General features: G+C 40.7%; 1 protein-coding gene across 1 annotated transcript in view; it reads left to right on the top strand.

The window, feature by feature from the left end:
* The window catches only part of TARSL2 (threonyl-tRNA synthetase like 2), a 24,470-nt gene extending 6,174 nt beyond the window's left edge, over window positions 1–18,296 (top strand). Inside the window, exons 3-18 of the mRNA XM_019504331.1 lie at window positions 819–942; window positions 2,525–2,646; window positions 3,195–3,312; window positions 3,775–3,839; window positions 4,640–4,718; window positions 7,813–7,959; window positions 10,104–10,202; window positions 10,671–10,837; window positions 11,718–11,880; window positions 12,703–12,840; window positions 13,386–13,463; window positions 13,578–13,678; window positions 14,810–14,914; window positions 16,314–16,386; window positions 17,031–17,145; window positions 17,507–18,296. Coding sequence (XP_019359876.1) covers window positions 819–942; window positions 2,525–2,646; window positions 3,195–3,312; window positions 3,775–3,839; window positions 4,640–4,718; window positions 7,813–7,959; window positions 10,104–10,202; window positions 10,671–10,837; window positions 11,718–11,880; window positions 12,703–12,840; window positions 13,386–13,463; window positions 13,578–13,678; window positions 14,810–14,914; window positions 16,314–16,386; window positions 17,031–17,145; window positions 17,507–17,655 — 1,843 coding nt within the window. The 3' untranslated portion in view covers window positions 17,656–18,296. The remainder of the gene's footprint in view (window positions 1–818; window positions 943–2,524; window positions 2,647–3,194; window positions 3,313–3,774; window positions 3,840–4,639; window positions 4,719–7,812; window positions 7,960–10,103; window positions 10,203–10,670; window positions 10,838–11,717; window positions 11,881–12,702; window positions 12,841–13,385; window positions 13,464–13,577; window positions 13,679–14,809; window positions 14,915–16,313; window positions 16,387–17,030; window positions 17,146–17,506) is intronic.
* Window positions 18,297–22,755: the final 4,459 nt, after the last annotated feature.

Genomic DNA, 22,755 nt, shown 5'->3' with positions numbered 1-22,755 from the left:
TGGATCTGCCTGGCCCGCATCCACCTGCCTCCCCTTGCAGCTGTTGGCAGGGCCCAGCTGTGGCAGGGCACCGTCACCGTGCCCTCCCTCCCCTCCCTCTTCTCCCTCCCTGCCAGCTTTTGTCGGGCCCCTTCCCCTGCTTCATTCCCTTTGTCCCCACCATCACGGCAGTGTTCCGCTGCACCATCTGCTGTCCAGACATTCTTGGAGCACTCTGATAGATCGGCTGACTGAAACAACCAGAGTGCGAAAAAAGCATTACAGACAGACAGACAGACAGACTGAGGCTTTTATAATATTTGAATTCTACATGGTAGTATGATTCTCTCCCCCTCCCCCTGCTAGTTGAGCACTTAAGCTCACTGACATAGAGTGGGTGACTTTTTTTATCTTGACCCTGCTTTCTTGATACCTCAGTAGATTTGGACTTAATGTAGAAATTATGGGGTGAGCATCTTGGGTTGTCCAAGTCTATAGAGGGAGGTCAGCCTCTGATCCCAGTAGTCCCTTTTAGCTTTTAAAATGGATGAATCTGTAAGAAAGTAACCCAGATGTTTGAAATCTTGTGGAATATTAAATAGCTGTACAATCAGGGATTGTATACAGTAAGCAGAATTTAGCTTTACTCCTGAAGCTTAGAGGAGATGATTGGAGAGTGAGCTACTAGAGAGTTTACTGACTTTGCCTCAAATATGGAAGGTATTTGAAAAATATGTAAAGGCCAAAGAGCCAGTTTTTAAAGGTATTGGGTAACAAAATGCATCTAAAAATCTGGCCTCAAATAACTTCAGGATTTGTGTATTTACTTTCATCTGAAGTCAAGGATTGGCAGAAAATGCAGTGATAGCCAAAGTGAATGGTGAATTGTGGGATATGGATCGTCCATTGGAAGGAGACTGCACACTTGACCTGCTTACATTTGATAATGAAGAAGCTCAGGCTGTAAGTAAACAAATTATCAAGTTCTGCTTGATTAAAAGAATATCTTTAAAAATAATGCATAGGCTTGACTAGAAAATAAGATTTGCATAAAACCTGTTTGATATTTTAAAAAATTCTCTTATGTTGTGTCTAAGATGTCTAAGAATTTCACTCAAACGGAACAGTTGTATGTATTCTTGGGCTTAGCTATTAGAATTATGCGAGGGTATATTAATTAGTCCTTTTATTAAAAACTCATCCAGATTCTAAATTTACGTTAAAAATAAGAAGTCTGCCTCTCCTCCCTTAGCTGAAGACCACATCAGTCCTGGGCATCCCATTCAGTGCAACTATAAATGTGCATAAAGTATAAGCTGAACTTATCATGGGGTTAAGTCTTTTTATTGCATTAAGTTTTAAGCACAGGCTGAAGAATAGTTCCACTGAGTACAGTTGGATTAATCACACTGTAACATTAAATATATGAACAAGAGTTTCCAGATTTAAAGCCTACCTTCATTCAAAGCAGTTAAAGCTAATAGGTGTACTATGAAAAAGTGATTCTTACATGACCTTGGATAACAGGGATTTAAAGCAGGGGTGCTTAACCGCTGCTCTGTGGGTTAAATTGGCCCACAGAAGTTTGGCATCTGGCCTGCGGGGCTCCCCACAGGTCAGGAAACTTGGAGGCTGGGGAGCAATGGCAGCTAATACCGCCCTGCTGCCAAACTCCCAAGCCCTGTGTGGTAGGTTGCAACTGGGCCATTACTCCCCCCCCCCCCCCCCGCGCACAGTCAGATTGGAACTGGGCCATGCTCCCTTCCCTTTGCCCAGCCAGTTTGGGGCTCGGCCATGCCCCTTTCCCCCGCTGTGGGGCTGGACCTCTCCCCCTTCTCTTCCACCTGGCCAAATTGAAGTGTACCCTTCTCATCCCAGCCAGCCTTATGGAGCTGGGCCATTTCTCCTTCCCATGGAGTCTGGTCATGCCCCTTCCTCCCCACTTGTGGCTGGATTGGAGCTGGGTCATACCTCACTTCCATGGGGCCAAATTGGGGTTTGGGCTAGGCCCCTTTCCCTGCATGGCTGGATTAGGGCTGCCCCCACACCGTCTCTGTGGCCAGATGAGACATCACTGCACATGCCTTGGGCACAGGATTGGGTCCACTGGCCTGATCCAGCCCATAGAGGGACTTGGCACTGCTGATTTAATCCACTAGATGAAAAGGTTAAGCACCACTGATTTAGGGCATGGTGCTGGAAGAGACCTCCTGAGTCACTGAATCCAGTGCCCTGTAATTGTAGGTAACTCCTACTGAAATTCTGGTCATTAGCTAATCATATGTACTCCATGGTACTTACACTAGTTAGTCAGGTTGCTGTAAATATGCTTAATATTTACTTATAAATTAAAAGTTGAGATGGCCATAATCACGCTTATTTATAAATTAACAAAATGGAAAATAAAGATTGTTATGGCTACATCATGTAATCACCAAGCAAGCTGGAATAAAACAGGGCTAGAATGGTACAGCTGTGTGTTAGAACCAGCATTTATCAGCTCAAGTTATTGTCTGTTCCATTGACATCTATTCTTGGCATGTAGGTTTACTGGCATTCAAGTGCTCACATCCTTGGAGAAGCTATGGAGAGTTACTATGGAGGCTGTTTGTGCTATGGGCCACCTATTGAGAATGGATTTTATTATGACATGTATATTGAAGACAGGTAATGTTTCTTTGGGTTTTTACTTCAGTACTTACGTTAAATTAGATTTTTATCCTCATGTGAAAACATAAATCATAATCAAATGTAGGTTAGTCCATTAGGTTTATGATAAGTTAGTCTTCCCTTTGTAACTTTTTTGGAAGGAAAAGGAACTCATTTAAGGACAACTTGAAAAATCCTGCACCTTAAGACTTGCACATGTTGAAAGCTTTGGAAAAAGAGCTTTTGGGGAAAATAAACGAAAGTACTTAAGCAATTTCAGAGTTAATTTCACTGCAAGTCTTTGGAACTTTAGTTCTTAAGTTTCCAAAACTATTTTGGAACTGGGACTTAAGGCCCTTAGGTGCTTACCCTTTGTATAACACTTTTGTGCAGCTCTTCAGTTCTATCTACATTTTGCCTATACTCAGGCAAAATATAGAACCTGAATTGATAGGTAGGGTGACATAGGCCTTGTGTGTGGCTTCTCAGTATTGGTAACAAACTTAATGGACTTACCTTTTTTGTTTTTTAATGGCACGGTAACTCTTGTCCATTTTCTTGTTTAGGGGTGTCTCTAGTACAGAATTCCCATCACTGGAGAACAGATGTAAAAATATCATTAAAGAAAAGCAGCTGTTTGAAAGACTAGAAGTCAGCAAGGAGATTCTGTTAGATATGTTTAAGGTAACTATTTAAAGGAGCTATAAGACTTGGAGTAGCCATCATGTGGAATAATATATTTTCAAAACCTTTAAAACAGGACATTACATTTATTAGAATAAAAAGCATATTTTTAGTAGGGCCCCTCAAAAATGCTATAGGTGAACAATAATCATAAAACAGTTTCTCATCCACTAAAACTTGCTAATTTCAATATGGAAATAAAAATAATCAATAGGAATGTGGCATTTGGCAGTAAAACGCTTTGCATAATTGCTATACATGCAGTCAAATTAAGCTGTTTCTGTTTGATGACTGTCTTCTGGATGGAAAGTCAGACTTGCTCAGCTGTATTTGATTGTGTTGCTCTTTAGCTGCTACCTGGCTTTTGCCAATGTAGATGCAATTGCTACTGTTATACTAGGACATAGTTGTAGTTTAATGACATTCGAGTTCTCCCTTTTGTTCTTTTTCTTTCTGACCTAGTATAACAAGTTTAAATGTCGTATCCTGAATGAAAAAGTTGACACACCAACTACCACAATATACAGGTAACAGGATACGTAAGTTACTTATACTCTATTTATGTAATTGGGGATCATGGGAATTGTGACAGATGTTATCTAAATTGGGGAAAGAAATTTACCCTATGTTAACATGTCAGACTTAAAAAAGGTTCAATTTTTTTTTAACCAAAAGGCTATGCTCATGCTTGATTTTAAGCATTTGCATAGTCTAGCTGAAGTTGATGGGTTTACTAGCCTGCTTAAAAGTTAAACGTACATGTAAATATTTGCAGGACTGGAACCCGGATTTACAGTTAGTATTTTTACTTTTGTTCAATTGTAGCTTCTGCTTAAAAACAAGATGCATCTTCTACAAAACCAAATCTTGTCTCCATTGGGAAATAGAGGAGGAAATCTCCATTCCAAAATTGCTTCCTGTTTCAGTGAGAGGAATAAAATAAATTGTCCAAATGGAACTTGAACACAGTAATGGAGTAATGGTTATGCTACCTGTTTTTTCTATACATCGACATCTATCTTGGTTAGTCTGTAAGATGCAGCTCTACCCTGATTTCTACTTGATTTCAGACTAACATGACTGAACAGACTAACTGCCTCTGTTATCTGTTGGCAGAGTGCTAGATAAGATTCATATTGTTCAAGTTAATTGAGGTACAAGAACATTTTTTTCCTATTGTATGGCTGCAAATAGATCTCGTGCAGCACAGTTAAACAATTGAAGGTATATTTATACCTTGTATGTGGCAGTCACATCTCTTAGGCCCTATTACTGTTTTAAATTGTTCAAATCTTTTAGAATAAAAAATGTTGCTGTTTTTTGATAGGTGTGGTCCATTGATTGATCTTTGCAGAGGCCCACATGTGAGACATACTGGAAAAATTAAGGCTTTAAAAATATTTAAGGTAAGGCTAGATATGGATTAAGCATTAGAGCTAATGTTACCCCCCACAACACCCATGGGTTTTTCTGTAGGGTTTTTTTCTTTTGTGTCTTTACCATCAGAGTTCTCCATAACATTTTTCCCTAATCTCTCACTCCAAATAAAACTCTAGACTTTCTTCTTCCTTAGACATACTGGAGATTAACTGATTTTTATCTTAATTACTCTCAACTATGTGAATAGTGTCAAGTAATTTTTATTGAAAAATAATATTATTGTGTAAGGGAACATCCAGAAAACAGTATTTTGGTTTCTTTTTTAAAACAAGCAACGAGGACACCTTCTGGGATTCTGGGGCTAGGAGAGCTGATTACATCTAACTGGGTGGAACCTGAGCGTACTACAAGACCATATTTAGTCAGCCACTTCTTGTTGCCTCCATGGATCCCACAGTGTTGAAGTAGCTATCCCTGATGCACAGTGAAATTCATGTACAGTGAATAATCAAAGGCCCTATAGGTATGTCTTTTCCAGACCCTAGAGGCCAGGCTTGGATGGCTCTGAAGAGGCTATAAATAATCTATAGTCTTTAGGGAAAATCAGTGACTAGTTCCCAAACCTTAGTTTATATCACTTGTAAATTTTCAAAGCCATCTCTGCAAAAGGCAGTCAAGAAGCTTATTTTTGTAAATGCAAATTGATGTTCTCACATATTTCCAGGTGCCTCTGAGGGCAAGTCTTGCTAGTTTACAAATGCTTGCCCTGAACTGCTTTTTTAAAGTGCCATCACCTACAAAAGAGCCAGTTAACATTTACAGATAACAATGGTCTTCAAGTTATTGGCAATGATACCCTGCTTTGAAGTATTCAGGATCCCTTTGCTTTGTCACCTTCTTGAGATTAATCCTTCCTTGGCATTAAATAATTAGACTCTTTGATCATCAAAACAGGTAGCATGATTTGACTATGAAAAAAACTGTATGTAAAAATAACTTCCTATTTCTGATTGCTGTTCTGTATTATGATGTGAAGTTACAACATTTGTTTTACATTCAGTTTTTATAATATGATGTAACCCAGTCATCATCAGCCATCCCTTGATATGAGGGTGATGTCTGCTGGGGGGGGTATTACTTCTGAGTTTTAAGGTGGCTGAGGAGTCCAATCTGTGCTCTGCAAGTTTTTCCACAGATATGACAAATGGTGCCTCTTGCGGGGTGGGATGGCAGGCACAACTGTTGGCCAGGATGTTGTGTGCTTTCCTTCCTCCTCTGCCATTTCTTGGCTTCCTGAGCCAGACAGTTCTCTTCCAAATGGGTTGTAGCTTGATGTATGATGCAGCAACACTGAGATCTGTTACCAGCCAGTACTTCCCAATTTATAGGGTTGATGCTACCCTTCTTAAGGTATGCTTAGGGTGTCCTTGTAGCGCTTCCTCTGTGCTCCGCAGGCCCTCTTACCATGACTAAGTAGAGAGAAGAGGACTTGCTTCAGGAGATGAGTGTCAGCCATCTACACACAGTGGCCAGCCGAGGGGAGTTGATGTGTCACAGTCTCTGCTTCAGTGATGGGTTATGTTAGCTGTAGAGAGGATGCTGGAATCGGTGCAGTGGTTTTCCCATCTAATGTGAAGAATCTTTTTGAGGCAATCCTGATGAAACCATTCCAGGTGCTTAAGGTGGCTTTGATATGTCACCCACATCTGTCACCCATAGAGGAGCCTAGGAATAACTACTGCATTGTAGCCCAGGATCTTAGTTTCCATCTGCAGATCTCAGTCAGCAAAGACATGGTGAAGCAGCTTTCCAAAGGAGATGCTGGCACAGCAAATCCTATGTTCAATTCAATTTCTACATCAAGACTGACTGACTGACTGGGAGAGGTGACTGCCAAGGTATGGAAAATGCTCAACATTTTCCAGGGACTGTCTACCAATAGTAATTTGTGGGCAGAGTGGGGCAGCTTGTGCTAGGGCAGGCTGATGGAGCACCTTGGTCTTCCCAATGTTAAGGGAGAGCCCCAAGCCACAATAGGCACCTGAGAAAAGATCACGGGTGGACTGCAGATCGGTTCTACTGTGTGCAAGTGTAACACAATCATCAGTATACTGAAAGTCACTGATGCCAGTCTTGGTAACTTTTGTTTTGCTGTGAAGGCGCCGCAAGTTGAAAAGCTGACCATCCATTCAGTACTCAATGTCAGTTCTGGGAGGAAGGTGGTCATGGATGAGAATCAAAATCACACCAAGATAGATGGAAAAAAGGGTTGGGGTGATGATGCAGCCCTGCTTGACACCAGTATGGATGGTAAATGGGTCTGTCTGTCTGATCCATTGCAAAGGACTGGCAGTCATCCCATCTTGGAGTAGCCTGAGGACACTGATGAACTTAAGTGGACAACCAAACCTAGCAAACACCTCTCAAAGCTATGTCATCTGGAGTCTTGTACTCCTGGTAGGGTCTCCCCTGGTGAACAGATCTGAGGTGAGGTCCCAGGTTAAGCACGGTACAAACTCCTGAAGACCCTAACAGCAGAACAGGCGTATTTGAGGACCTGTTGGTTCTCTGTGGCTGTGAAGGCGGATGAGGACTGCAGCAGGATGGAGGTCTCTGGTTGTCTCAAATATCTTTGCCACTGGGTTCAGGGTTCCCACCTGTCAAGCTTATGTGGTTGTTGCTTGTGCACCGACTTCCCCATGCTAGAAGATGTCACGCGCAGGCGTCTGGCAGGGATATTAACATCTCCTACAAATTAAGTTCTGTGGCTATGGACGAGTAGTGGTGGGGACAAGAACAGTGATTTCTGGGAGTCCCTGGTCACAAATCTGCACGTAGGCAGCAGTCGTGTGATGATTGTTTTTGTAGTCCAGGATGATACAATGCAAGTTAAAATTAACGTGGCAAATTACAACAAAGACATGACTAGAACAATCACTTATTTTCTGTCCATTAGTATACCAGCCAAAAGGTAGTGCAGGTATGCTTGTTTTCTTAAACCAAGCCTGAGTAACTTTATACAATTCTTTCCTAAGAAACTAGATTGCATTAGTATTTGTTCTTTTCCCCTAGTAGTGATTATATGATATTGTTTTAAAAAATGTTCCTTTTGAACATCAGAATTCCTCTACATATTGGGAAGGAAAGGCTGACATGGAAACACTGCAGAGAATCTATGGAATATCCTTCCCTGATAACAAAATGATGAAGGAATGGGAAAAATTCCAAGAAGAAGCCAAAAACCGGGATCATAGAAAAATTGGAAAGGTATGCTATTCCATGGATTAATGGATCCACCTAGTTTGGCTTTTTTTTCTCCCCCCATCATCCATTCCTGCAATTCAGCATAAGCCTTCCTTTGTTTAACATGAGGCGCATCTACACGTATGCATATAATGTGCATTAGCCTAATTTTAAGTGCATTAAGGGCACGCATCTACACGTACACGCTCTTAATGTGCCTTAAAAATGGTGATTTTATGCTATTCAAGCCTAAATTTGATACCTGCATAAGGCAGGTAGCAAATTTATGCACCAATAAGCTAAGTTGCAGTAGGAAATTACCATTAGTCCCAAATCAGTCTGCATATCTGCATTAATGCACCTTAGCACATACATATGTAGATGCATGCCTAAATTGCCTTAATGTGCGTTAGGCTAATGTGCACATATAAGCACATGTAGACATGCCCATAATTCTGCTACTCCTATGTATTCTTTTTTTGGACTGTCCTAAGCGATATCTGTCTTGGTGTTCCAACTTATGTACATATAAATGAGGGATCAGTTTTATGAATTTGCTGAACCGTTGGTTGGATTTTACAGCTGAAATCTAGCAAACTAGATTTGTTAACTTGATGTATGTTTTGCTAATATCGGTATAAAACTTACTTGGGATAATCCCCTTTTATTGAATCCAGGCAATATCAATTTATTAATTTTAATGCTAGGCACTTTACAGGTTAGCTTTTACCTTGGAAAATATTTCTTGGATTAGATGTGTGTATTTTTAATGAGTCAAGACTTAATTCTCTCAAAATAATGCAAGTGTACAGTTCATCAATCTAGGGTTGAATAAACTTAAGAAATTAGTTTTAACTGAACACAGAATACGTGTGCAGCCTTGAAAGTGATTAAGAAGCATAAGAGGCAGCATAGGAGAAAGGTGTTTATTAAAAAATTACCAAGTAGGCAATGTTGCTGAAACATTCTTGGGCCCCTGGCAGGCATTGCCCTTATGACATGATTAATGAGTTAATTGTGCCATAAATGGCAATGTGCCACTCATTTCAGCAAATTTTATGGTGTCCTAAAATGGCAAAACAGCCAGACAAATGTTCCACATATAATGGAAAACATATTTGTGGTTGGTTTGTATGGTATCTTAAATTAAATATGGGACATGCCACCTTACCATGTTGACAATCAGCTGATTGTTGGCATTGGAGCCAGGGCAGGGTCCTCAAATGGATAAAAGTACTGGTCAGGGGGAATTGATTGGATCTTCCTGCCCAGCACTCAAAGAGTTTGTGGTCCCTGTAGGATGTTGCTTGTGTTCAACTTGCCAAGCAGGGGGAGCCAATCAACTCCCACCTCTGCACACTTGCAGAAAGAGTACTGACAGCCCTGTATGAGAGGCTACTGGTGTGCAGCTTTGAACTTGTTGAACAGAGAGAGCTGGTTGGACCCCAGATCTTGATTCCCAGGCTTGATATGTACTGGCAGGTTGAAAGAGTGCGATTGGGACCTGATCCTTGATTTCAGCAATCATGTGTCCTGCCATGCACATGTGGGACCTTTGTCATTCTATAAAGGTTTTATAAGCCATTAATAAATTGATCCTTAGTATAATGATAAACTGTGAGCCTCTGTTAAATAGGTAACTGGCACTTGCTTCCTTGCCCCTTTAAAACAGATTAACTAATGACCATTACACTGCTAGCAGATTTTACAAAGGAAATGTTCTAGAGCCCTACTCTTAAGTCCATTTTCTCAGAATGTGATTCGGATGGAGACTGTACTTTCCCATAATCCTAGTCCGGTAGGATTTTACAGCTGAAATCTAGTGAAGTAGCATTTTTGTAGTGAGTGATGGGTGTATTCCTACCAGATGCATGTTCTCCTACACTGGCAGATTGGGGTGTGTTTCCCAGTGTGGCAATTGCTTGCAGGTTCAGAATTTTGAGGGAATGTGTTCGGATGACCACAGATTCAGAAATAGAGCTCTAATTTCCTCTCATACTTCCTGAAAATAAGAATTGCAAGTAAACTACTTTTTCTTGCTAGCCATATTTTTCACTGTTTTGAACAAGGAACTTTAAACACGGTCAGTTAATAATAGTGATTGGATGACAGAAAACAATTAAAACTACAGCTGAGAGGCTTACAGAATTCTGCTTTAATTTACACAGGAACAAGAACTTTTCTTTTTCCATGATCTGAGTCCAGGAAGCTGTTTTTTCCTCCCCAGAGGTGCCTTCCTTTACAATGTACTTACAGATTTTATACGAGTAAGTGACCACTTTTAAAATATTTTCCAATAGCATAATTATTTATTTTTTCTCTCTCAGATATTTTGATGTATTGTTGTTCTTAGACTGCTCTTAATATCTGTAATACACTGACTGATCTCAAAATGGCATTAAGCTCTCTGTTCAGAAAAATGGAAGCATGTAAAATTTGTGCATATTCACATACTGAAACTTCCCTTAGTTATCTCTGTACAAACTCAGTGAATAATTTGATCCTAAAGTTTTTTTCAAAAAAAAGGTTGAAGAATTATTCTTATATTGCAGCATATAATTATTAAATACCTAAGTCCCTGTTGCAAAATTCGTACGTGATTGACTTGATCTGTGCTCTCACTGTCTTTCATACACAAATGATACAAGTAATGTTGCAGGATTCAGGGATCTGTAAAGCATGTGATAAGTTTTTTTCACAGTGTCAGCTTTTGAAAGGTTGGATTTATTTTGTAGGGGGAGTATCACAGACGTAACTTCACTGAAGTAGTGTCACCCAATATCTATAATAGTAAACTCTGGGAAGCATCGGGTCACTGGCAACACTACAGTGAAAATATGTTCTCGTTTGAAGTTGAGAAGGAGACTTTTGCTCTAAAACCCATGAACTGTCCAGGACATTGGTTTGTATTTTCAACTCCACTACAGTTTTATCTTTATCATCTTACAGTATTTATTTATTCTTTTGAGGTTAGGGAGAGAAGTGAGTGTAAATATACATACATTGTATGCATTTTCTGAGTGCAGTCTACTTTACAGTAAGGAAACAGCTTTCTTAAGAGCCAGCCTCAAGAGATGATGGATTGAGTACAGTTCAGTTCCACTGATAGTGGAAGACTCTTCTCATAAGCTAACTATGTTTTGGTACTTTCTTGAGGCATTGCTTAAATACTGGTTTCAGTGTACTATTGCTAATTTGTATTAGTGCATAAAATCCTTCTCGTATTTCTTTTCTTTGAGAGAATTTACCTTTTTGATTTTGAGATGGGTAGATTTATCTATCTAGATACAGATATAGATATATAGGCAAAAAGTTACCAGTTGTCATGAAGTACATACTGGGGGGGAGACATTCTTAATTGCAACGCACTTGTTTACTGTTGTTAAATAAACTGTATGTTTGGTGTAGGCATGGCATAGAGGTTGGAGCATAGGATGGGGCACCAGATACCACCAAGTTATACTACTGTCTCTGATAGAGGCTTTGTTAAGTGGTCTCTGGTTGGTTAGTTCTCTGTACCTCAGTTTCACTGTCTTTCTGTAGGTCACTATATAGCTGCCTACCTTCCATGGATTTGGAGATTATCCATAAATATACAGCAAATGTTCAGTAGATGGAAAGTGTCATATAACTGATAAATATTTTGCTTATTTTTCTTTATTGATTGGCCCAAGCTGGTATATTTCAAAATGCACCTCTTGCTTAGGCCTTGCATAAAAAAAACAGGTGAAAGAAGCCAAAAAAATGTAGGTTGTGTTTGTTATCCTTTTGGTCTCTTCTAGCTTGATGTTTGCTCATCGCCCACGATCCTGGAGGGAAATGCCTATTAGACTGGCAGATTTTGGAGTTCTTCATCGAAATGAACTTTCAGGGACTTTAAGTGGCTTGACGCGAGTCAGGCGCTTCCAACAGGATGATGCTCACATCTTTTGCACAATGGAACAGGTTAAAAAACCTCCCAATCTTTCTCTTCTTCTCTTGACATGTTGCTATATGGTTTAATGCAGGATTTATTGCTGTAGATTAGTTTCTGTTCTTTGCTACATTGTTCCCTTAAGATTCATCTTAGCTTTCTGTGTTTTTGCTTAAGCCTCTTAAATTTAACACCTCTATCCGAAATTGCCCCTGGTGTTCTCTGATTTTTTTTTTTTTTTTTCCTTTTCATGTAAGTGTTACTATCTTACAGAAGAGCAGTGAGTATTTGAGAGATGTTACTGACTGACAGTAGGCCTGATGTTGTATACCAAGGGGGATATTTTATATACCATCTTATTTTTTTTACTTACTGCCTAAAAATACTTGTGCCAGGAAAAGTCCCAGGGGACTAAATAATCAACCAGGAAAATTTTAATGAAAAAATGTCTGTTTAGCAGTCGAGTCCTACTCCTCTAATCATGCTCATTATTTTTCCAGGAGTACTTCCTTAGATTTAAATGAGATCACTTTAATAAATCAATATACTATGTGAGAAGCACACATGCCTTCTGTTCTTTCAAAGTACCAAGGCAGTACTGCCTGTCCTACCTCATGGCCACCAGAGCTCTATTCTTGGCTTTGTAGAATGTACAATTTTTTCAATTTCATTGACTTGTCATTTATATTTTTATATATAAGCAGACAGGCAGACAATAAATTGATTAAGAAAAAAGGTAAATCTGAAGGTAGCATCTATCATGCTGACCTCTACGTAAGCGACAGTAATGACAAACAGCTCTTGGAAGTGTTTTGAATTTTTTTTAAACTAGTATGTTTTGCTTAAATTTTCAGATTGAGGAAGAAATGAAGGGCTGTCTCAACTTCTTGCGGTCAGTTTATGCTGTCTTTGGTTTCACCTTCCAATTGCATCTTTCTACAAGACCTGAAAATTACCTAGGGGAAATAGAAATCTGGGACCATGCAGAAAAGGTAATACAGGCAAAGATTTAGCATTTCCATTCACAAAAAAGAATAATTGTCTGAACTGCAATCGTTCAAACTTCGTGCTGACTAGTTAAGTTGAAGTAAATAGGATTGCTTATATAGATCAGAATTGGAGGGCTGGTTTAAAAACTGCATGTGATAAACATGCTGGTCAAGGTGTGTGAAATGCTGACAAATTGCCTAATTTTTGTGAAGGCCTATTGCTTGAACTGACTGCTGGGGGGAGGTTTTCCTTTTAGTTTCTTCTTAGACTAAACATGCACAAATCCATGTTTTAAAAATAATTCTTTTTGAGCTGTATTCATTATAAAGTTCTTATTTCTAAGGTTTGAGTTGGTTCTATTCATTTACTTCTTTGTCTTTCAAAAATTAAGTAGTGCGGCTCTCTTCCTTTACCCCTCTTCCTGTTATGAGAGGTTTTATTATTTATACCCTATCCTCCTCAGAAGGGCTTATTAAGCTGTACTACATAAATCAAATTGTGATTTATCTATACTGTTTAAAATTGGTTTTTTGTGGTTTATAATTAGCAACTACAAAACAGCTTGCATGATTTTGGAGAGCCATGGAAGTTGAATCCAGGAGATGGAGCATTTTATGGTCCAAAGGTTAGTAAATCAGTATAATTCTGCAACCTAGCTCTTATACCACTTTGTGGCTAAAGACGTGGAGTAACTAAAACCTTGAAGCTAGTAAATGAGACACTGGGATTTCCTTTACAGATTGATATCAAAATCAAAGATGCTATTGGTAGATACCATCAGTGTGCTACTATCCAACTTGACTTCCAGCTGCCAATCAGGTTTAATCTTACATATGTTGGGTAAGTGGTTGATTTCTTCCAATTCTATTGGCATTCTTGTGCCAAAAACTAAATCTTCACTTACAGTCTTCACTTCTTCTATACAACATCTTCACAACTCTTGCTGTTTGTGACCCCACTGAAGTGAAGTTAAATGAATCTTCATGATACGTTGGTTACTGGAGAAACTGTGACCCTGTTTAAGATGCATGGGGAAGCAGAAGATCTCCTGAATGGATAGTTGGAGTTGAGCATATTCCCCTATATTATCAAAGTGTTCAGCTGCTCCGGTGCTTGCTTTCACTTCAGTTACTGTGGAGTGATGGCATCTCTGAGCACATTTGGTTTACATGGTGAAGCACAGCAGCTTCCAAGACTCAGACCTGTAAGGTACAGCTCAGGTCCCCTAAATTTTCCTTGTGGATTATACACAATATTTGCATATAGCAGTTCTTGGAGGAGGAAATCTTATTTTGATTTCCAACTTAAGAGAGCATTTCCTGCTTGGATAGAAAAATCTGACTACTGTTTTGTCCTTTGAAAAGTAACTTAAGCATTTTCATTTCTTTCTATGTATAATTTTGTGTTACTGCTTCTCATCCTGTGTGGTGGTGTTTTATAAATAACAGAAATAGGATCTTTAGGATCTTTTCTGATCCTGCTGCTTATTCTTTAACTGAAGTCGCAACTAGTTGTCACACTAGGATAATCCCCACAGAAATCAATATTTCAACAGAAGGGTTTAGATGGTAAATAGCAGGAACAGAAAAGATCCTGTGCAAAAAAAGATTAGGGCGTCATTCACATCTCAATAAAAATGTCACCTTTTCATATGTTTATCTCCTCAGATATAGGCTAGTGTCATAGAGTTTGAATGAGGTTGCAAAATATGCTGGTTTCATAACCATTTGCACCCATTTCTTATTGTATGCAGGCAGGATTCTTTTAAGCCAATGTGACTATAATTTGTTTCATGACAAATGTGTCTTAAAGCAGATAAAAGAAGCAGCTACTGGGTCTTGCCCAGGTATTAATTATTTTCTAATATTTAGTTTTATTTTTTGCATAAAAAATAAGTAGATGGAAAATACAGTAAGATCATTTGTGTTCTGGTTAAAACAGTTTTTTTATAAACTTTTTCTTTCTTTGTAGTAAGGATAGTGATGATAAGAAAAGGCCAGTGATCATTCATCGAGCCATTTTGGGCTCAGTGGAGAGAATGATAGCTATTCTAGCAGAAAATTATGGAGGAAAATGGTATGTGGCACAAGCATGGTTTTGGAAAACACTATGAAATTAGATGTAAATTAAAGAAACTTTCTAATAGCTTGTATGTATTAATGCAGAATGATTTCCCAAGACTTTTTGAAAAGTAACACAAGCAAGAGATAGAATGTCTTATTTAAGATCTGAATGTCATGAGATTTAGTTATTAATGATTAATTTTAAAAATACTGTATTTACCCAAATCCAAAATGACTTTTTGAATAGATTCTACACATGGAAAATTTATAAATATGTTATAGTTTTCCACATGTAGGATCTAAGTATTGCTGGATAATCTTAAATTCATCTCCCCTATTCACCACCGTAATGGGGAAAGCACAAAGAGGCAAGCAGGCAGTGGGGGAGTTGAGCAGCCTGACCCCCTCCCCCACACACACACACACATCCTTCCTTCCCCCTTGCCCTACCTTGGGAGCTCCTCCAGTACCTGTACTCTCTAGTCACTAGTCCAGTGCTTGCCTCTGTGCCCCATTCCCACCACTTGGTACCTGCTCTCACTGAAGCCTGCACCTCTAGGTGCCTGCCCCTTCCTGAGGCTGGAGCCAGAGCCAGAGCTGTCACCACTACTTCCTGGCTGGGGGAAGAAGGGCCAGCTCCACGCCCAGGGCTAGAGTCAGATCTGGAGCCACAACTTGGGGTAAGCAGGGGGGCAGGGCAGTGGGGGCAGAGGCTGCAGCTCCAACTTCTAGTTTAGGTTGGGGCTGAAGCTGGAACTGCTGCAGCTGCCTGTTCCCCATACTAAAATCCAAGAGGGAGGGGCCTTTCCCCCCCCATGTTGAATGAAGGGGGAAAAAAACTTGTCTTGGATTTGAGTAAATACGGTATTGTAGCTATTAGATTTTGCAGACTAACAGTGTTACACAACTGTGGACTCGGATGAAAGGTTATGAATTTAATTTTATGAGTTTATAATAAAACTACATATAGAATAGCATGGAAATAAAAACATGTTCTAAATGTATTATACATATTTCAACTGCTACATTTCACTCATCTTTCATTATTTACAAATTCATTCATTTTCATTTTTACAATATGTAAGAAAATTATGTAGAGCAATAAATTACGAGTCTGGTGTCTGGAGACCCTTGAAATATCCATATTTAGGGAAGATTGGATTCATGATGTTTCTTCAGCTTTATCAATAAATTTCTTGGACTTTATTCAGTTAACTCAAACAAAAATGGTGTATTGCTATATTTTGCCATTATGAATTAGGAAGAATTGAATAGAAATAATTTCCTACCCTACATGTCTAATTAAATTTAAAATAACACCAGAGTAATTTACAAATATATTTATTGGGTAATATGAGTATTGGCATAAATGGAAAAATATAATATGAGTTTTTATTTTTGTTATTTGCCAGGCCTTTCTGGCTGTCCCCTCGGCAGGTCATGGTTGTTCCAGTAGGGCCTACTTGTGAGGAATATGCCCATCAGGTAAGAGAAGATGCATTCAAAATTATCCAATAATTAATAAAAAATAAAGTTACCCTTTTTTTTTTTTAAGTATTTACAATTCTGTCCTGGAACTGAAACATTTTTTTAAATTTAATTTTGCAGGTATACTTTTCAAAGTTGAAAACCATTTTTTTTTTAGAAGGCATTGACAATTTAATATTTTAAAGAAAGTGATCTGTAACACAGATCACTTTAATGTTATTTTGGGCTCTATTGCTAATTATTTCAGTAACTTAATAACATTTATCTTCTTCAGTCATTTACAAAAAATCATTCCAGGAGTAGTGGTAACCAGTGTTTCATTATAAGGTTATATATTAAACTAAGAAAATAAACTAGTTTATTCTATCCCCCCCCCCAACTGTCTAAAGCATCACCTTTTTTTGTCAGAGAAACATTTGGATATGCAGCATTGTGATTTCCCTGGAGTCAGCAACTATTTGATATGTATGTTGAATAGTGTTGACTTTGGAAAACTCTTTCCTAACTACTGACAAGCACTTAACTTTATTTAACTTCCCTCAAATTAGCTCTTTCACTGGAAGGGAAGGGTCAAGGTCACAGTCTGTATTTTACCCATCTACATATACTGTAATACTAATAAAACTTCAAATTTCTTTTAGGTATGTAATGAATTTTTTGAAGCAGGATTTATGGCTGATGTTGATGGAGACCAGAGTTGCACATTAAACAAGAAAATAAGAAACGCACAGCTGGCTCAATATAATTTTATTTTAGGTAATTGTAGCATTTTGGTGGTTCTGAACATTACACATACTTTAACATTTTGTGTAAATTTGATGTAAACTAAATTTTATGCTGTAAACAGTGAGATTTAATTGATGTTAGTGAGTTATCAAAAGCAGAAATGGCTTTTCTTAAAAAAAATTAAAAGGATGGATATTGGATTATAGATAGATGGATATCTGAGCATGAATTTTATGTTTAAGTAGTGGGGTCTTTATATGGTAATAAAAAGCAGTAGCCAGAATTTTTGTGATTTTTTTTTTTTTTTTTTTCCCCCTAATGATTTCTTACTCCTTAAAAAATCACATGCCTGCCCATCAGTTAATGCTTTCATGCAATGTGTCTTTTGCAGTGGTTGGGGAAAAGGAAAAAGCAAGTAATGCTGTCAATGTGAGAACAAGAGACAACAAGGTTCACGGAGAGATTTCCATATCTTCTGCCATTGAAAAACTAAAGAACTTAAAGAATTCTCATACTCTAAATGCAGAGGAAGAATTTTGAAATTGGTTAATTTCCTGAGATGAAACTGAAATGCCTGGCTCCTCACTCTAATGTTGTAGTGTTTTATTGCAAAATCTTTGTATTAATGCAGAAATATGAAGCTGATGTGGGTGTTTTGGGGATAGTGTAAAAGGACAGGTGCAACTGTGGATTCTCAGGCAGTCGTATAGATAGCAAATGTGAAATGCCATAAAAACTGTACTTGTATTAAAAATATGTTCTGTTATATAACTTAAGTTTTGACTGTTAGAGCTAGTAGAAGAAAAGCATTGGAATGTATTGGCTGCTGCTGTAATTACTGAATTATTTCAGAAGTTCAAATGATAGCTTATGTAATTAACTTGAGATGGAATCTGAAACTTAACAGTTTGTAGATGCATGAGGAGCATTTTAACTTTATATGCTGTAATCCCAGTTCATGTCACGTATCTTTACTTTATTAGGGCCAGCCTATTCCTACTAGGTTAGTGTTCCCATGTCACTAATGCACTGGTAACTCTCACAGAAGCGAGCAGCAAGGCCTGGGACTGAATAACCATTCACTCCAAAAGTGACTGTCAAAGAGAAGTTGAGTGTAACCAAGCTTGCATTGTTGCTTGTGCTGTGTGTTCTGTGGATAAAAAGAAACATTTCAATTTCCAGTACTGTCAGCTTGACCCTTTTCAAAACTATTAAACTAACCATGCATAGAACCAGAGTTGACCTGAGCAAGGTGCAGGGCCTGGGGCAAATCGGCCCATATGGGACCCTGCCCCTGCTCCGATCCCACAGGACCCATACCTGCAGAAGCTGCTGCTGCCACCACTGGTGGCAGCATTGGGGAGGGTGGTGGAAAGCTGCTGCTCCGCCCCACTCTGTGGGGCCCCCCAAAGCATGCGGGCCAGGGCAGTCACCCTGATTCACACCCCCTCCCCCAGGGACGGCCCTGCATAGAACGCATTGTGGCATTTCTGCTTTGCTTCAGATAATGGCACTAGAAATATCTATTCCACCCCTCTTTTTTTTTTCATATTTACTATACAGGACACTGGAAACTCCAACACTCCTCTTTCAATTGACCTGAACTCTTCTTTCAATTGATCCATTTTGTAGGTTTATTTTTTCAAGTTTACTGTTCCTGTCAGTTGAATAAATCTTCAGTACAACAGTCGGTTTTGATGAATTTATTATCTATACAAGTATACTTTTTTTTAATGTTATTGTTCTGTATCAGGTAATACTCAGCCCTCAGCCCAAGAGGGAAATCCAGCCTGGAGGGCTGTGTCATCTGGCCCACAAAGGTCTAGGAATTTGGTGGTGGATGGGGGTGGAGGCAATTAATGTTACCATTGCTCTCCCACTGCCGAATTTCCAAGCACCTGAGCCAAATGATATGGCCCTGCACACAGGATCCCACTGGGGCTGGGGCAGTCAGCCTGATCCAGTGCAAGCAGTGCTGGAGTTGGCACTGTGGGCAGAAACAACCCAAGCAGGGTGTGGGGTCTGGGGTAAATCAGCCTGTGTGGGACCCTGCCCCTGCCCCTGCCCCTGCCCCTGCCCCTGCCCCTGGATGTAAGGAAGCCAGTGGTGGATTCGGCGGTGGTGGGTGGGAGTTGCAGAGTGGCCGGATGTGAAGCCGGGGGCAGTGCAGAGTTGCTGTGTCTGCTCTGCCCAGCTCTTCTGGGCCCCCTAAAGCGCAGGGCTTGGGGCAGTCCCGATTCACTCCTCCCTAGGGACGGCCCTGACTGTGGGGCCTGATCTAGCATACAGGGGGCTGGGGCGGTGAGGCCTGATCTGGGGCACGTGGAGCTGGGGCCAGGGGCAAGATATGATATCCTAGACAGGGCTGGATCTGACATATGCTAGATTCAGCCATAGCCCTATGCATGTCAGATCACACTCACAGACTGGACCCAGCCCACATCACTCATCTGGCCTGTAAAGCCAAAAGGTTAGGGACCACTGTTCTATCCAGTTCTTTTAGTAACAAAGCTTATCTAATTTTGTCCAAGACTATGAAAACAATCATATAAGACTCTTTCAAAAGTGCCATCTCTCTCTCTGGAGGAGTGTCCTTGTTGAGTGAAGGCCCTTTTGAGAGTTTTGAGGTGATGATCATGGATGTTTTCAGTGCAAATTCAGTGGTATTGGAGGGTTTGGGCTGTATATTACAGCTTTCTTAACGTGTTTAGGGTGATTACTGGTTCTGTGTAGATATGTATGTCTGTGGGTGTCTTGTATATTGTGGTCTATATCAGCAGTGTACAAACCATGGCTTGTGAGCTGCATGTGGCTTGCTGGGACAGTACTTGCAGCTCTTGCTCTACCTTTTGAAGCCTGCCCACTTCTCCTGGGACTGCTGGCTCAGGCGCCAGGCTGCTGGGGAGGGGGCTGCAGCCGCACTGCTTACCCTGGGGCGTGCTTCCCACGATGAAAGCTGGAGGGGCTTGACTCCGAGTCACTTGGCACCCTCCCCCCTGCTCTCTCACCAGGCTACTCAGTCCCCCTCTTCCCCACATCCAGCTCTTGAACTTTAGTGGAGGATCAGATGTGGCTCCCAGGCTGAGTAACTGGCCACCCAGGTCTATATTTTATCATTCTGGATAATGACCATGTCTAAAAAGGAGATGTTGATGCTGGAGTATTCAAGAGAGAGTTTGATGGAGGGCTGATGATTGACTGAATTTCAGATGGAAGTCAACAATCATGAGATTGCAGGTTTTCAGTCCAAATGATGAAGATGTCGTTGATGTATCTTAATTATAGCCACCTAGAAGAAGAATTCCTCAAGGACTGCACCATCAAACCCATGCTATACTTAAGATATATCAATAACAACCATCATCATCTGGACTGAAAACTTGCAATCTCTGATTGTTGATTTCCATCAGAAATCCAATCATCACCCCTCCATCAGACCCTCCCTTGAATATTCCAGCACCAACATCTCATTTTTAGACATGATGATCATTAGCTGCAATGGTGAAATACAAACTACTGTATACAAGAAGCCCCCAGGCCAACATACATATCTGCACAGAACCAGCAATCACCCTAAACACACTAAGAAAGCTGTGATATACAGCAAAGCCCTCCGATAGCACTGATTTTGCACTGAGAACACCTGTGATCGTCACCTCACAAATCTCAAAAGGGCCTTCACTCAACAAGGACACTCCTCCAGAGAGACACATCTCACTTTTGAAAGAGCCACCTGTAGTACAGAAAGAAACCCCCATGAATTGCACACCACTACCTATGACACATTATCCCTCCCTTGAGTCTATACAGAAGATCTTCAAACAGTTGCAACCCATACTAGAAGAAGACCTAATTCTTAAAGAGTTCTTCCCAGAGCCACCCATCCTAGCCTTCAAACAACTACTGGACCTCACTAACCTCATCACCAGAAGCAAACTTCCTATGGCCCAAAATGCACTGAATGGATCCAGGCCATGCTGGCACAAGAAATGTAAAACCTGCCAACACATCTCCACCACCTCCACAATGATCACACCCCACAAGAGAACCATCACCATTTCTGGATCTTACAGCTGCACTTCTAGAAATGTATCTCATCCAGTGCACTAAATGCCCTGATGGAAAATATGTAGGAGAAACCAAACAACAGCTGTGCACCAGAATGAATGCACACCGAAAATCCAACAAAGACAACAATACCCAATTACTTGTGGGGGCACACTTCTCACATACAACTGCTCTTTCTCCAATCTCAGTTCTAATCCTCAAAGGGAATTTACAAAACACCTTTCACAGACCAGCCTCCAAACTTCACTTTATCAGTCTGGATACAAAAATTAATGGACTAAATATAAATATTAGATTTATGTCACATTAAAACCTGCCTGACCTCTGCCACCCCAGGAAGAGCACACACCAACTACAGATGCTTCCTCCGCCTGACCTAGGGTATTTGTACCTGAAAGCTTGCAAAGAAGTTTTCCAATGGGTTGGATACAAAAGCATGGATTTACCCAGAAAAACCATGTCTGCCTCTGTCCTCAGCCCAACATGCCTACTCCCTGCCCCCTCCTGCAGTTTGGTAATGTGCAACAACAACATTACTTTTGTTGGCTACAAAGGACCAACTCAGGATCCTTAAAATTCTAGTTTATTAAATGGATGCAAAAGTCAGATCATAAACCTTGGGGCTGATCCTCTCAAACACGTGCACATTCATGCACACATTCACAGTAGATATGAATACTAAGCACCTGTGTCAAGATATACCTGTCCCCAAGCGCTGGAGTCTGCCGTTGATGGCCAGTCCAGGCTTCTTTCAGTGGGATGTTGCTTCAGAAGGGGGTCGCCGGCTGGTCCTTCTGGCTGGACAGGCAGGCCGCTGGTCAGGTCAAAGAGGGTGCCATTGGATGGCAGCTGTCAGTCGGTCCCAGAGGTCACGTCTGTGAGCACGGGCGGTCTCAGGGGTCCATTGATGAATTTTGATTAATTCACTTCGGTGATGAATAGGGCCCTGGGAGCAGTTGATGGGGGGTATTTCAGCCCCAAGAGTCGGTCTCCAGTTGATTAGTTCAACCCGGGGCTTCTGTACCTTTACCAGTGACTCATTGATTCTTCCTGTTGTTGATTTGTGGTTTGCAGGCGTTAATAATTGAAGCTGGCTACTGTGTTACACATTCAGTTACTGACTCACTCGCTCATTCAGGGCCGTCTGACGCAGGGAGAGGGCGGTTCAACTCCGGCCCTTGCTAAATAACATTGTTACAGGGTACAACTTAGGTCTAAAAATGGAGCACGTTCAGTTATAAGGTGAATTATCAACCACAAGAGTATAAAGGATAAAATACAAGTGGCGCAGCCACGGATACAAGCTTTCTGCTACACTTTTAGCCAAGAGCAGGAGAGAGAGGTGACACTGGCGGGGGCGGAGTGACAAGTTGCTGGAGGGCAGGGACGAGCGGGAGGCGGCGCGGGGCTTTGAGACACCGCCCCCGGGGCTGGGCCAGGGCAGGGGCAGATTCAGGCGCCTCCCCCGGCCGGGACCCTGGAGCGGAGGTGACTCCAGCGCCCCCCAGCGCGGCAGGCGGCGCACAGCAGCCTGTGGCAGCGGCGGGGGGCGGGGCCGGCCCGCACACCCGG

The sequence above is a fragment of the Gavialis gangeticus genome, unplaced genomic scaffold, assembly GCF_001723915.1.
Source record: "Gavialis gangeticus isolate Ggan-Ray unplaced genomic scaffold, GavGan_comp1, whole genome shotgun sequence".
Lineage (NCBI taxonomy): Eukaryota > Metazoa > Chordata > Crocodylia > Gavialidae > Gavialis > Gavialis gangeticus.
This window is presented reverse-complemented; position numbering and strand designations above follow the sequence as displayed.